The sequence below is a fragment of the Sphaeramia orbicularis genome, chromosome 3 (genome assembly GCF_902148855.1).
Source record: "Sphaeramia orbicularis chromosome 3, fSphaOr1.1, whole genome shotgun sequence".
NCBI lineage: Eukaryota > Metazoa > Chordata > Actinopteri > Kurtiformes > Apogonidae > Sphaeramia > Sphaeramia orbicularis.
Genome location: NC_043959.1, coordinates 61,158,246 through 61,174,130, shown reverse-complemented (window position 1 = coordinate 61,174,130; position 15,885 = coordinate 61,158,246). Strand labels below are relative to the sequence as shown.

The window sequence follows — 15,885 nt, the reverse complement described above, 5'->3', positions numbered from 1 at the left end:
TTCAATGTCCTGAAGAAACATGTGACATGAAGTTTGCAAAAGCTTTGTGTCACTGTATGAATGTATGATTACTCATTTATTCAATCAGTGCTTTTTTCTGTGGGTTGTACAGCTTATTTTGTGCAATTCTGTCTGTAATCTATGATATTTGGGTTTATTTAGAGTCTTGTCTTCATGCAACAATGTGTTGATTTCTGTTTATGATCATGGTCATTGTTACATTAACCCTTGATTTCTGCAGTTACATACAATTTAAACAATAAAACGAACAAAAAGACAAAACACTACAGTCTACCACTACACATTATAATAAAAGAAGAACAGAATCCACTGCCATCCCATTTCTAAGAGGTCTTCTTTAATATTCTGGAGTGGCAGTAAATCAGTTGATTTTTTTCCAATTGGGAAGGCACCTGATTTGATCACCACCAACAATGACCTCATGTCTGCAGCCTTAAGACTACAGATGATCCTAACCCTCAGATTACCCATAAAACCTTGTACATGTTTGTAGAAGTTTTCCATTTCTAACCAGTCTGAGAGCATCTCCTCCTCATAGACTGCATCCAAATGGTGTGAAACAACCCAATTAGCAAAATCCTTTTGGCTTAAATCTGGCCCACAACTGGCATGCCATTTGGCAAAGTTCTGGGCGGATGGATGGGCCCTAAATGGCCCAAAATAGGCAAGCCTAAATCAAACCAGAGGGAAGCCCAAATTCACCCAAAACTAATTGCAGACTTCCAAAATATAGCCATAACTGTCCCAGAAAAGCCCCAAATCCCCATAATCCAGCCAAAAAGTAGCCAAAACTGACCCAAAGGAGGACAAAATTCACCCAAATTTGTGTTGGTCATGCTTTTAAAAATGAAGTGGTCCAGATAGCAAATAGTTCTGCAGTTTTATGGCACACATGTGGCATTTTGGTCTTTCTTTTGGCATTCTGAAAACCTTTAGTCTGAACTGCGGTCTGATTCAGGTTCTCCATACCACATGTGGAGGCACCAGCAGTATCTGAGTTCTGGCATCTGTGTGGTGAACTGAAGACTGGGCACAGAGCAGATCCAGTACAGGGATGGTATGGCATGTTTACGGCAAGACAGAAGACTGACTAAAGAGCAGCAACATCTGATTCCATGTATGGATGTGTTTTGGTTGTTTGGCATATTTCTGTAAAGCCAAAACACTGCACCAAGAGTGGGAATTTCTACCCAGAAGAAAACCCACTTCATTTTAAAAACATGATCAACACAAATTTGGGTGAATTTTGTCCTCCTTTTGGCCTCTCTTTGGGTCAGTTTGGGCTTCTTTTTAGCTGGATTATGGGGATTTGGGGCTTTTCTGGGACAGTTATGGCTACATTTTGGAAGTCCGCAGTTAGGTTTGGGTGAATTCTGGCTTCCTTCTGGTTTGATTTAGGCTTGGCTATTTTGGGCCATTTAGGGCCCATCCATCCGCCCAGAACTTTGCCAAACAGCATGCCAGTTTTGGGCCAGATTTAAGCCATAATGATTTTGCTATCTGGGGTTTTCTTCTGGGTAGAAATTCCCACTCTTGGTGCAGTGTTTTGGCTTTACAGAAATATGCCAAACAACCAAAACACATCCATACATGGAATCAGATGTTGCTGCTCTTTAGTCAGTCTTCTGTCTTGCCGTAAACATGCCATACCATCCCTGTACTGGATCTGCTCTGTGCCCAGTCTTTGGTTCACCACACATATGCCAGAGCTCAGATACTGCTGGTGCCTCCACATCTGGTATGGAGAACCTTAGTCAGACCACAGTTCAGACTAAAGGTTTTCAGAAAAATGCCACATGTATGCCATAATACTGCCGAAATATTTGCTCTGTGGGACGAAGCCTTTTCCAGTCTGGAGGAAGAGGAGGAAGGAAGCCTCTTCTTCCTCCTCTCCTTTTTAGATTTTCTTTCTGCAGCCGCTGTTTCTTACTGGTTTCTCAGTGTAGGCAAAAGGAGCTCCTGCTTCCACCTTCAAAGTGGGAGATTCTCCACCTGACGTCAATGCCTGGTGACTGACGCAGCCCCCTGGAGAAGGAAGTCTGTTTTATTTATCAATCCCTTTGACTTTAAATCTAAAACAGCCCGCCTGGTTATAAATAACCCACAGCGCGTGTTTCGGAATTACGGCTTCATGTGAGTTTCAGTCAGGGTTGGAAAGGGTGGCGGCGCGCGAGCGTGAGTGTGCGCGTGAGAGAGAGAGAGAGAGAGAGAGAGAGAGAGAGAGAGAGAGAGAGCTACTAGTGGTGGGGGAGACATGAGGGGAGCTTCAGCCGAAATAAGAGAAAAAAGCCAAATTCAGCACACTTCCCATCCTTCAATCGACGCCAAAGTGAGCCTCACCCTCCACAGCAGCAGCAGGATTATTAGGAGGAGATGCTGGCGTGCGCGCGCCTTCTGAGGAGGAGGGAAGGGAGGGAAGCTCGCGCCCGAACGCTCGAAATTCCTCCAAGGAACCTCTGCGAGCTTTTCTTTTTTCATCACGCGCGAGCTAAAAATAGAAACGGGGTTGGATCGTGATCCAGAAATAGATAGGGGGCATCACTCCTATAAAAGGCACACCATTCAAGAGTACAGTGTGTGCACAGTTGGAAGAAGAGAGCAGACTGGCAGCTTTTCTGGAGGAATGGACACTTTGCTCCTGTGTGGGTTTTCTTCATGTGGCATTTGCGTGTTTTTAAAGGAGCCTCTGCTGCTTCAGGGTGAGTGCACAGAACCTTTGTCCTGCTCTGCCTGCTCCACTTCCTCTGCTTAAGCTCCTGTTTTCTATTGGCATATCAGTGCAGAACCTACAGCTGGAGCACATGGAGATGTTTGTGCGGAAAGAAACGCACTGTCATGAGTGTGTGTGTGTGTGTGTGTGTGTGTGTGTATTTCTATTTTTGCACCAAATGGATATCAAACCACTCTGTCTTTGCAGCTATGAGGGAATCACCCTCAGTCCTTGTGTGTTGCTGTGGTTCAGATCTGATTCGGATTCTTTCGGTTCCAGATGAATGTGAATGTGGAGTGAGAGGGGAGCTGTCCTCCTGTTGTGGTGCTGAACTACTACTGTGGGCATTTCTGAACTTTGATGCACCACATTCCACACAAAATGCTTTGTGCCTTTTTTTTAATTCCATATAACGCCAGGTCTCCAAGTTAGGCACATTTCTCACCGCAACAAAAAAAAAAAAAAAAAAAAAAAAAGACAGAAAAAAGCCCTTTTCGGTGGGTGTTCACAGGAGCAGCCCCCCTCCACTGTGCCAGTGCTATATTTACAATCACAGTCTTGTTTGCTGCTTTTTTTCCTTTTTGTTCACGACGAGACTCGAGTCGTGACTGCTAAAAGTGAGTAAGGCGCGTGCTGCGTCAGTGGCGTCTGGCTCCGGTGCGCTCGAGACAGATGGGGGGAATCGTGACCGGCTGGTGAAGACGCGTCCACGAATGAAAGCGCTGGACGACCCAATGAAAACGGAGCGAGGGTGGGGCCCTTTTTTTTTTTTTTTTTTTTTTTTTTTTTTTTTTTTTTCGTGCTTCGGCAGCTGGAGATTTGGAGCCAAATGAACCCTTTGTAAATGAAGAAAACTTGGACCAGTGTTGGTGGAGCCGCAGGGGGGCTGGGGGGGCTGGGGGTTGGACCACAGGCGGCCCCCTCCTCCAGGCTCATCAGACTGCTGTTGGCTGTCGGGTGTAAATTTGCACTAGTGACCAGTGTCTAATGTTTTGGGGGGAGTAATGAAACTGTCAGGTGCTCTGGCCTCCTGCTTAGGTGCTCTTTTCCTCTGAGTTTTCATTGGTAGATGACGGCTCGTGTTGTCCAATCAGATGGCGGCCACCCCTCTGCTGCGCGTTAAAGTCTGTAACGGCAGTGAGATACCGCCTCTCCTTATCGCCGCTCTTTTTAATAACAAGGCTGCGTGTTGCCGCAAAGCAATCCAATCCGGTGCGTTTCAGTTTACATCTGTTTTTCGGATTAGAACCCAAACAAACGAGCCGTTTGCGCACAAACGCTCTCCATCACAAAGGTGTTTTTTTTCCTCCTTTTTTTTTTTTTTTTTTTTTTTTATCCGGGAACACTTTGAAGATGAAGACCTCCCTCAGGAGTACGTGGACTGGAGTGGATCTGGATTTTGGAAGCTATGCTTGTCCGTCACGAATCTTTTTGCGGTCTGGGCTTGCTGTGCATACATGAATCTGGGAAGCCCTTACCCCAAAAAGCATTTGTGGAGGACTCGGACGTCGTTCGTCTTGTTGTTGTTGTTGTTGTTTTTGTTGTTGTTTGTTGGTAGGATTTGTTAAGTCACACTCCTTACTGCTCACTGGTGTCAAGACAGTGGACTACACTGTAAAAAAAATCCTGTTGTTTTTACGAAAAAAAACTGGCAGCTGTGGTTTCCAGAACAATACTGTAAAAAACACATCCAACTGTAAACATATTTACAGAGTAACATGTAGATGTAACAGTTTAAACATGTAGATGTAACAGTTTAAACATGTAGATTTAACAGTTTTAACATGTAGATGTAACAGTTTAAACATGTATTTTTAACAGTTTAAACATGTAGATGTAACAGTTTAAACGTGTAGATTTAACAGTTTAAACATGTAGATTTAACAGTTGGATTTGAATGGTAAATGTTCTGCACTTCTTTAGCTCATTTTCTCCTCCTTCATGGTGTCCACAGCTCTTTCCAAATCCACCAGGTCCAACTGGGACCAGTTTAGGGTCCAGTGTCTTCCATGGACACTTGGACATATGGACAGTCAGAGCCAGGATTGGAACCACCAACCCTTTGGTTATTGGACGAGCCGCTCTACCAACTCTACCAACCCAGTCATTTACACATTTAAAATGGTACATTGGAAATGTTCACTTTTTTAAAATAACTTTTTTTTAATTTAAAAAAAAAAAAAAAAAGCAAATAAGTCGTTATTTCAACATTATGGTCTTACAGTTTAAACGTCACCACATTATTTTTCAATGTCCAGTTTTATTTTCTAAAAACAATACAAATCCATCATTTCTTCATACTAATCTGGTTTTGTTCACATACTCTTCCTGTTAAAACTACAGCTAGATTTGATTTAATCGTTAACACAAAAATCTTTTCAGATAAACAACTTTGCATCGTATTGTCACTTACAGTTTTTTGTGTTGCAGTTTTACAACTTTCTGGTGTTAATTCTGCAGTCATTTTTTATAGTGTATTGTAACACAAAGAGCAGCCCTACAAGTGTGACCCATGTCCCCTCACACACACACACACACACACACACACACACACACACACACACACACACACACACATCCCAGAGTGTGCTCAGCTGCCGTGGCATGATGTTCCACATTGAGTCGGAGATCATCCTCCATCAGCGGCCTCCCTCTCCAGCTGTGATGCACGAGACGCCACATGTCAGCAAAAGAAAAACAACAATAACCACTTTTATATTTCTACACTGGCACCTTCTTCTTCCAGTCCACACTTATTCAGCGGTCCTTGGGTTATTTGATGTGAAGCCTGTGATTAATTATGCACCCTGTTTGTTTCTGTCGTTGCTATAAATAAACACGTTTGAATGACGAACAGACTTGGAAGATTTTTCATAACATTGCATACACACATTTTGTTGATGGTGCATCACCTTAACACCGCTATCATCATCATCTTGGATTGTGAAAGCAGGAAAGGAGGAAAATACAGACACGTTAAAGCTGTGTGTTATTTGGATTTGTGTGTGTTTCTGCTGACGAAACATGTGGATCATAAACTGATTTGTGCGCATAAAAAGTAGTGATGAATCAGGTGGTGAAATGTGCTTTTAAGTCTGAACAGAAATGAGATCATATTCATGTCAGTTCTTCCTCATATTGGTAAAGACTGATCAGTTGAAAGGCACTGCATCCAGATGATAGTATGGGTTGAATTTTCTGCATTTGTCAAAAAAAAAAAGAAAAAAAAGACAAAACTGGCATTTGTTGGGTTTTCTACTTTCCCCAGAATGCATTTTGAAGAACTTCTTTCTCCTTTGACACGTATTTGTTGTTGATTGCACTTTTTCGTCTTTCCCCCTGCTTCTGTTTTGTACTCTTACTTCTTTACGCCACACCAAATATGTACCAAATTCACATTTTTTTCTGGGAATTTTAGTTTTTGCTTAATTACTGAAATGCTTTACTTATTTTATTTTCCTTTTTTTGTGGTTAGTTTTTACTCCCAGGTTCTTCACATCACACATACTACACTGAGGCAGCAGCAGTGACCAAACCACAGAGAGGCAGCAGCTACATTCCACCATGTGAATGAGGAAAATCTGAGAAAGGGAAGTACGCATTAGTTTCTATCATATTCACTGCTGGTTGCTGTTTACGTCACTCATGCCTTGCATTTATCTCCATTTTGTGTGTCACCTTCATTTACTTCTAATTTTTGAGTCGTCTTTAGGTTGCAGGATCCCAGACCTCACTAAACTATCCACATTAAATCAACCTCTCCTTTAAAACTTCATTATTATTGCACTTTTTCCGAGCAAAATTATCACCAGTTGCTTTTTTTTTTTTTTTTCAAAGTACCTGAGCTGAACCATACAGTTCTAAGTCGCGTAAGGGAGACATTTGTTCTAATTTATGTGGATCACGACAACAAGGTGAAACAAATGTGACACCGCAGCTTGATACTACAACTTGTGATGCTACAATGATGATTCATTCAGAGTTCTAACAGTGTAGCACGCTCTGGAACCTCCATCACACTGTCAATGTCAAGAAAAAAAAGTTGACCTTAGAAGGTTCTCAAAATTTTAGTCCAGCTCCGAAGATCTCAGAATGTCCCTCAGAAAACCTGAGCTTATATATGACAGTAAATATACCGTCCTTAAGCACTATTTGGGATTTCTATTAAAAATGAATGAGCAGTTGAGTTTGTGTCTAAAAATATTTGACAGTGAAGTTGCGACTTATGGTCCTCCTTCCATTTGCACTCCTGGTCTCATCCATGAACAAGACCTGAGCCTCCTGCAGCTCCAGTTCACAGTAAAACTATCTTCGCCGTGTATTCATCATGTTTTTAAAAAATAACCAGACCTGCTAAAAGGAGACGGAATAACAGACTCACAGAAATCAGTCATTGCATACGTCACATTGTGTTTCTGTGAGGTGTGACTGTGGGACAGAAAAAAGGGGCTGATGACACTCAAGTACAACATGATCAGTAAATGTTTGGTAAAAGCAACCGATTTTATTTTAAACAAAGAAAAGTCACAAACATCCACATTCTGTGTGTGTGTGTGTATGTGTGTGTGTGTGTGTGTGTGTGTGTGTGTGTGTGTGTGTGTCATTTTGCTTTTCTCAGATGTATTCTCTGAAATCATATGTGATTTTGAGTTTTGAGTTTTTCTTTCACCAGTGCGTTTTGCATGGACGGCTTTATAAGTTTTCAGCTTTTATGTAAACACTCATTTGACATGAAAATGATACTTATGAATGCGTCATCGCACATTGCATCATAAATTCTTGCCTCACGTCTTTTCCTGTTTCTGTTTTACCTCCACTTACATGTGAATTTATGGGACAAATGTGTATGCTTTTTCAATTGCTTGTCTATTTTATAGTTACTGTTCATTTATTGAACGTAACATGTCATTAAAGACATCTTAACTGAGCACTTAGAGAATAATTATGTTTTTATCCCCCGAGTTTGAGTTTATTTTTGCACACACACATACCTACATGCCCTTTTCCTCCGTTTACTGGTGGTGTATAATCCTTTATGTCACAGGTGTCAAACATGCGTCCCAGGGGCCAAATCCGGCCCGCCAAAGGGTCCAGTCCGGACCTTGGGATGAATTTGTGAAATGCAAAAATTACACAAAGATATTAATAATCCTTTTAGTTCAGGTTCCACATTCAGACCAATTCAATCTCCAGTGGGTCAGAACCAGTCAAATACTGTCATAATAATCGATAAATACTCACAACTCCAAATTTCTTTCTTTGTAAATGTAAATATTTTTATGTATTTACACTAAAACAAAGCATAATTTCACAAAAAATGTGAATAACCTGGACAAATATGAACAATCTGAAATGTTTTATGAAAAGTAAGTGCAATTTTAACAATATTCTGCCTGATGTTAAATATTTGGTGTATTTGTAGATCCACTGTGATCTGTAAGTTATAATGAAGACGTGAAAATGATCAACTAAAACATATCGTTAAAATTACACTTATTTTTTCAGTTTGTTCATGTTATTCACATTGTTTGAAAGGATAGTTTGTAGATGTAAACATTTTTATTGTTTAATTTTACTTATTCTAATACATAGAGAAAATTTTGGAGTTGACATTATTTCTATATTATTCTGTTCTTATTTTTCTGGTCCGGCCCACTGCAGATCAAATTTAGCTGAATATGGAACTGAACTAACATGAGTTTGACAGCCCTGCTATATGTGTACCTGTCTGTTTGAGAATGAGAAACAGTGTCTTTTTTTTTTTTTTTAATGAAATGTACAGTAACACAAATGTAACACTAATTAACTGATCTGCAAGCATCCTTCAGTATTTTTATATGTTCCATAGAAAAGTATATTTTAAATATGTGTGTTAGTGACTAAATGTGTTGAAATGTTACACAGATGTGCACACCTAAACATTACCGAGCACCTGCAAAACATAAGCATATTATTTTTTATTTGCATTAAATTTACAATTTTTCTTAAGAAAAAAAAAACAAAAAACAAATTCAGGGGTTCAATAGAAAAAAAACTTGATTGCACATCTTATGTTTACTTGTTTAGCAGATACACACGGCCACGTTACCACCAGCTGACTGAAACCTGCAACCTTTTCTACCCACGACTCAAAGTGGAACAATGACACAAACGTTTCAAGGTTCCACAGGCAGATTTATTACAATAAGAAACTCTCATGGAAATACACTAGCATTAAACTCAACATTGCTTTTGCCCTTGAATTGTCAATAAACAGATTTTTTGTTTTATGAAGCTGACTTTTACCTTTACATCTACATTCTTCTACCTCTGTCTTTCATATCTACAATATGTTTGTACATGTACTGTATTTTTTTTTTTATTATTATTATTTATTTAACTAGAATTATTTTTGTGGATTTGAAGATCACATTTATTGTTATTTCATCTACCTTTGTACAAACAATGTAAAAACCATACGATAAATTAATAAAATATTACAAAGTCTCCTCGTTTTCTTGGTTTTAATCATTTTCTAAATAAGCTGTTCCCTTTAATGCATATTTGTTTTGTTTCAGTGTCCTGCTTGTTTAAACGCTCATGATGATCTGAATATTTCATACAATTAAATTAACATTTTGTAACATGAAAGGTTTTACATTTACTCATAGCCATTTTTAGAGCACAGTTGTGATGTCTTTTCTGTAAAATAACAAATAAATCAGTGACAAAACCTTTAGTAGTGTGTGTGTGTGTGTGTGTGTGTGTGTGTGTGTGTGTGTGTGATCTTGATAGATACAAAATGAAGCGTGATGTTATTAAACTATAAGATACATTTCCAATAAATAATACAAATAATACAAATAATTGTCTTCGCTTCAGATTGATTATACATTGTTGTCCATAAAGTTGGAATATTTTTGTTTTCAGACTCATTCCTCATTTTATTCCTATTTCTACACATCAGTATCGTCTTTGACCAGGTACAATGATCACATACTGAGTCCCAGTTACACTGTATTTTTAAAAAAATAAATCACTATCACAATCATTTCATAAGAGGAGTTATAAATATTTTAATCCAACTTTATGGGCGACAGTGTAGAAACAGGTTTTTTTTATAGAAACTATACTGTGAGTGTGTGAGTCAAGTTAGTTTGTGAACACTGGTACAATCGTAAATTTCAGTCTCTATTAATAAAGATATTTTCAAAGGTGATAAGTAGCTTTGTTCCAACATGTGGTACAACAGGAGACCTCCATGCAACACTTTTGACTAAGGTTGTTCCGTATGTGTTCCATACGTCATCAAACAGCTTCTGTGCTTCTAAACTCCAAACCCCACAGGTTACACATCTCTGTCCTTATCCACCTTTTTTCCCCCTCCCTCACACGTGGACCGAGCCCGCTCCACTGTACTGGCCTTTAGGCTGGTGGGGTCACCATCAGGACCAGCCCGTCCACTCAAACAGCAGGAGATGGAGCTGCTTCTTCTTTGTCTTCTTCATTTTTTTTTTTTTTTTTTTTAAATCTAAATTTCATTCAGGTTCTTTTGAAAAGCTTAGAGCCAACAGTTTAGACTCCTGTTTACCATTGCTGCATTTCTATTTTTAGATGCAATGCTCTTATGTAACGCACACTCTCACATTATGGACCACTGCTGTCTGCTCCACTTGGCTGGAGTGTGTTCTCTGTGTGTGTCTGGATACTAAGTTACATTCAATTACATCTTCTAACTTCTACAAAGTGAGGAAAATTTAAAAAGCGTAACAAAACTGTCTCTATTATGGATGAAAATGATCAAAACAAACGCACCTTATGCGTGTGTGTATGATGCACATGTAAGCCATAGGTTCCTTCTGTCTACACTTGATTAAAATTGTTCATTACTTTCAGTCACACCTCGATTATGATTTATTTATTTATTTATTTTTTTTGTCCTTTTGGTTTTTAATATTCTGATCCTAAAAGAAACACTCTTATAATTTGCAGATTTTTGTGCGTTAAAGTTATAATGTATTACAAATAACAAATTCTTGGGATTAATATGCATCCAAAGTCTATTTTTAAGATTGTAAATATTTATTTGTCTCCCTAATGGTTATAGCCGACGTACACCTGGGAAAATGTGCGTCCTATCTATATGTTTTCATTAAATCGATTTAAAGCAAAAGACACAAGACAGAAATAAACCACTGATTTATTTTACAATCAGTCATTAAAGTTAATGCAGAATAAATTGAAACACTTGTGTATGAACTGTACAGTGATTCGAAGATATAACACATCCGGCTGTCATTTAGTTTTTACACAGAAATGGAGTGTAAGCATTTTTCCCAAACACTTTGTAGAGCTTTTGCACAGACACTTTACAAATCATCAAGTATGTTATGCTGTGAGAAATGCACAAATACATTTACACTAAATATAAAAATAAAGGAGTGGTTGAAAAAATGAATGGAATATCATTTATAAAAAAACAGCAAAATATAATTGAAAGCCCTTCAGATAAAGGGTAATAGTTAACAGCAGAAAAGGCACCATGTGTAGAGACAGAGATAGTGTAAAAATTAATACACAGATGGGCAATAAAAGGGCATGTAAAATATTTGATACACATTAAAATATTAGGATGAATTAGTGAACAAAACACACTCGTTCACTGATCAACATGAAGCAAAAGAAGCCGACACCACATCAAAGCAAAAACACAGCAAAAGTCGAGTGTTAGAAAATTCTAAATTATATTTATTAAATCAGATGAATATACAGGTGGGGAAAAATGTAATGTGTTATGTGATGGTTTAAAAAAGGCAAATCTGTCTCTTTACACCTTTGTTTTGGAGAGTAAAAATTAATACAGGATAAACTGAAGCGTTTCTGTTTGCCCATAAGTTAAAAACAATACTAATATATACACATTAAAAGTGGTAACATCGTGGAACAGCTGATAAACACTACGTTCATGACACACACACTGTTTTAATTTTCAGCCTCTTGTTTGAATGATGATGATAACTGTATTAGCAATAGGGATACAAATATTCACAAGGATACATATAGAGTAATGTTTGTGTTTCAATTCAATCAGTAACAATAATACACTTTTAAAGAAAGAAAAAAGAAAGAAAATGAAACTTAACTGAGGTTATAGTGACCTTAAAAAATTATATACATAAAAATATGAAGAAATAAAATAAAAACAAAGGAAGTAAGCAGAATAAATAAGAAAATAAGTAGAAATAAACAAGATAAGCTTGTTAACTTGTTGACTTGTGGAATAATCTAGAACAGGAGATAAAGGAAAGGACAAACATAAATATATTTAAAAAGAGGTCTAAAGAATTACTTCTAAACAGGTCTATGGAACATGAAGGATAAAAATAGTACTGTCTCAAAGACCAGTCGTGGTTTCTTGGAATTAAGAGAGAGTAATTCGAATTTCAGAGATTTTCATGTGTGTGAGTGGATTAAAGTGAGGGCAGATGTGAAGTCTGGATGAACTGGGACTGTGGGTGTGAAATTATAGGATGGACCTTATGATGCATTTAAGTTATCCACTCCTTTGCTCAAGTTAAAAAAAAAAAAAAAAAAAAAGAGTACTTTAAGTTTAAATTATTCAGAAATATTGAATTGAGATGGTAGATGTGTTTTTGTTGTTGATTTTTATTTTATTTATTTATTTATTTATTTATTTTTATTTGTTATTATTCTGGTGTGAATGCTCGATGCTGTTCACATTTAAGTTGATGTAAGCAGTGGATTAGTTGAAAAGGATAGGCAAAAAAATAAGCTTTTGCTTCTAGAATATTCCTTTTTTGTTTTTTATGTTTATTACGGTTAATGTACTGAGTACAATGATTGATGTAAAACCAAAAATTAATTAGAAAAAAAAAAAAAAAAATAAATAAAATTGGGTTAGTTTTTCTCGTCTTTACATAAAATGGACTCGTTTGAATTCTGGAGGACTAACAGAGGGTGACGAAGCTGTTCAATGTGTGCCTTTTATGACACAACGAAGAAGAAATCAGCGAATCACAGGCGGAGGCGGAAGCTAATGCGGAAGTGTCAAAGGCGGAAGGAGAATCCTGGATCCTGTGGACGCGTGTGTTGTGCTGTGTGTGCTCTTTGTGTCACAGTTACTCGGTCAGTCTTCCGTGGCTTTGTCCTGTCACACACCCGCAGACAGACGCAGTTATGTCGTCCGGTGGAGAAGCCGTGTTCCGGGCCGTGGAGGCGCCGCTGTTCTGGCTCGGGGCTGTGACGGCGGCCTGGCTGTCCGTGTGCTCCGTGTACCGGCTGCTGTCCGGGTTCAAGGTGTGGGTTCTGGGCAACGGACGGCTGGTGTCACCGACCACACTGGGGAAATGGGCAGGTGAGACTGGGACAGGAACAGGCTCATGTCGGTTTAACCCTGGGAGGGTGAGTGCCGTGGTCATAGCACTCTGGTGTTGCACTGGTCAGAGCAAACAAACTGTCCTATCAGCGGTTCCACCTTTAACCCTCTGGTGTCCCGTCCACCAAGGCCCTGCTGAGCACCAAGTGGGCTTTGTGCTACATATGGAATAATGTCAAAACATTTCATACAGTTTGTTTTTAATTCTTTTACACTTTTTTCTATTTCATCAACTTAAGCCGTAAATAAAAATACCAAATACTCAATCATTGTCACATTTTTAACCCTTTAAATGCTGTGTTTGTAATGGAAACAAACCATTTTTTTGGATGAAAAAAAAACACAAAAAAATAATTTTTTCAATATACTCCATAAAAAGTGGATCACATATTTGATTTTTTCATCCTGGCATATGTCAGTGATTAACTCCAACACTGGTTAATTTGCATTATTATTTTTGGTGCTAGGTCAAATGTTCAAAAATACTAGCATCTGTCACCAAGTGTGTGTAAAATGCACACCTATAAATCAAAATATGAAATATTATATATTGATTTATTTTTCTGCTCTAATTTGATTTTATTTTTGTAAATCCAGGTCAGCCCTAATCATACAGATCAAATGTTAGAAATAGTGCGTTTTAGGCACACTTGGCAGACAGATGCTAGTCTGGTCATTTTCTTTTGTTTACAATGTGCACATTTGAGTTGGTGGACAGAATTTTAAAGATCATGCAAAAATGAACAACTTTTGAATTCTAACCTTATTTAAATTGTGAAAAATAATATGAAGTTTTTTTAAATGAAATGCAAAGTGTGCATAAAAGGCACACCTGGATACCAGAGGGTTAAACGTCTTAAACTGACAACATCCTAACAGACTTACTGTTGGGTAAATAGTAGTCTGTAATGCAGAACATGTAACTAATATGTTTATCTATTCATTTCTTGACAAAAATAAGAATAAAATCATCCCAGGATATGTTCATCCGTTATTCTGATCATCCACTAAAGCCTTGGTACTAACGGATCAAAAGTGCATGTATTTTATTTCTTCTTAAATCTACTTTGCACAATTTTGGCATTTCTTCCCCTTGCTGTTGAAAATGCGTTGAATAACAAAGTTGGAAAAAGACCTTTCATTGCACTAAGAACTAAACCAACAACATAAGCATTAAACATTAACACACACAAAAAAAACCCCAAACAAAATCAACGGTATTTTTCTTTTGGAATTAGAAAATACCTCTGAAGTTACTAAATGGCATTGATTTAAATGGATATTTAACCAACACATAACAATAGTGCATGAAAACATCCAAAAATTCCTGTTTTCTTATGCTAATTTTCTAAAACTTGCATTAAAATACCCAATACATTAGGAAGGAATGTGTTTTTATCGGCTTGAACTCGTAAATTTCTTCCAAAATGAAATTGTGGGACCTTTTCTTAATGTAAGTGGGATAAAGGGTAAAAATACTACAGTCCCTCAGAAAGTGTGACACATGTGCACCATAGTCTTATTGCTTTTTATTACATTTCATTTTATTGATAAAAAAAATCTCCTTTCATTCAGTTTATAGGGATGTATAATCAGAAAATTCTTTAATATGCCCTTATTATATATATATATATATATATATATATATATATATACACATACATATATATACACATACATATATATATATAATATTAATGAATTTTCTGATTTTATATATATATATATATATATATATATATATATGTGTGTGTGTGTGTGTGTGTATATACATATGTGTGTATATATATATATATATATATATATATATATATATATATATGTGTGTGTGTGTGTGTATATATATGTGTGTGTATATATGTATATATATATATATTTTTTAAATGAATACTAGCTTCTCTCTTTTTTGTATCCAAGGTCCAGTTGTTAAGGGAACCACTATTTTCCATATGTTATTATTTTCCTAGGTTGGTTTTTCTGATTTAGTTCTATTGTAACAGTTTAAAACCCTCCTGTGTTATTCTTATAAAACTGGAGCTTCCCCTCCATCTTTAAAAACCATCATACACTGACCTCTACTGGCTGAAAGTTGTAAGTCTGACCATATGCAGCAGCACCACTGAGACACAGTAACATTCAGGTTTTATTGTCAGTTTTGTAGTGTTTGCTTTATTTGAAACCATTAACTTTTCCTTTTAAATTATGGAACTGTCATTTTTCTTCAGACTGAATTGTCTTATTTCCTTGACAATTTTCATGCAGCTATTGGGCAATAACTCTGTTTGCCTTCAACCTGTTGCTGTGTTGATCTTAGGCTTTAGTCTTTACAGGCCTCGACTGCACTCAGTTTAGTTGTAGATAAGACTGAAGTTGCATGTATATATGTATATTGCAGTAGTGGTAAATTGCATACTGTGGCCCTGCACCATAGTTAAATGAATCCAAAGTCAATTAAAACTAAGTGGAAGGAAGCCACAAATGGACCTTCAGTGATGGTTTCATTTTAGAGCTTTAAAAGTCTGTTGGCCTTTGGCAGCCTGTCTAATGTGATCTTTAAATGAAATCTTTACAGATTTCTTTGGAGTACTTTAGTTACTGTTTTTCTTGGGACTCTGCATATCTAGAATCTACTTACTGCAAATGAACCAGATAAGAATTGTTTTCCATTTAACTTTTCAGATTATGTCATAACAACTCCTGTTTCTTCTGTAAATATGGTTTTGTTCTTTTTTTCTTTTTTTTTGGTCATGGGTTGAGTTTTCACAGGCTTCATTTTGCT

At 37.2% G+C, this 15,885-nt stretch overlaps 1 protein-coding gene and 1 long non-coding RNA gene across 2 annotated transcripts in view; both read left to right on the top strand.

The window, feature by feature from the left end:
- The first annotated feature begins 2,316 nt into the window (after nucleotides 1-2,316).
- On the top strand, nucleotides 2,317-6,764 carry LOC115413554 (uncharacterized). The gene is made up of 2 exons (XR_003934480.1): nucleotides 2,317-2,720; nucleotides 6,207-6,764. It is a non-coding gene; the product is annotated as an uncharacterized LOC115413554 (long non-coding RNA).
- Nucleotides 6,765-12,781: 6,017 nt separating this feature from the next.
- The window catches only part of LOC115413549 (very-long-chain 3-oxoacyl-CoA reductase-B-like), a 41,511-nt gene continuing 38,407 nt past the window's right edge, over nucleotides 12,782-15,885 (top strand). The window contains exon 1 of the mRNA XM_030126474.1: nucleotides 12,782-13,085. Coding sequence (XP_029982334.1) covers nucleotides 12,908-13,085 — 178 coding nt within the window. The 5' untranslated portion in view covers nucleotides 12,782-12,907. The remainder of the gene's footprint in view (nucleotides 13,086-15,885) is intronic.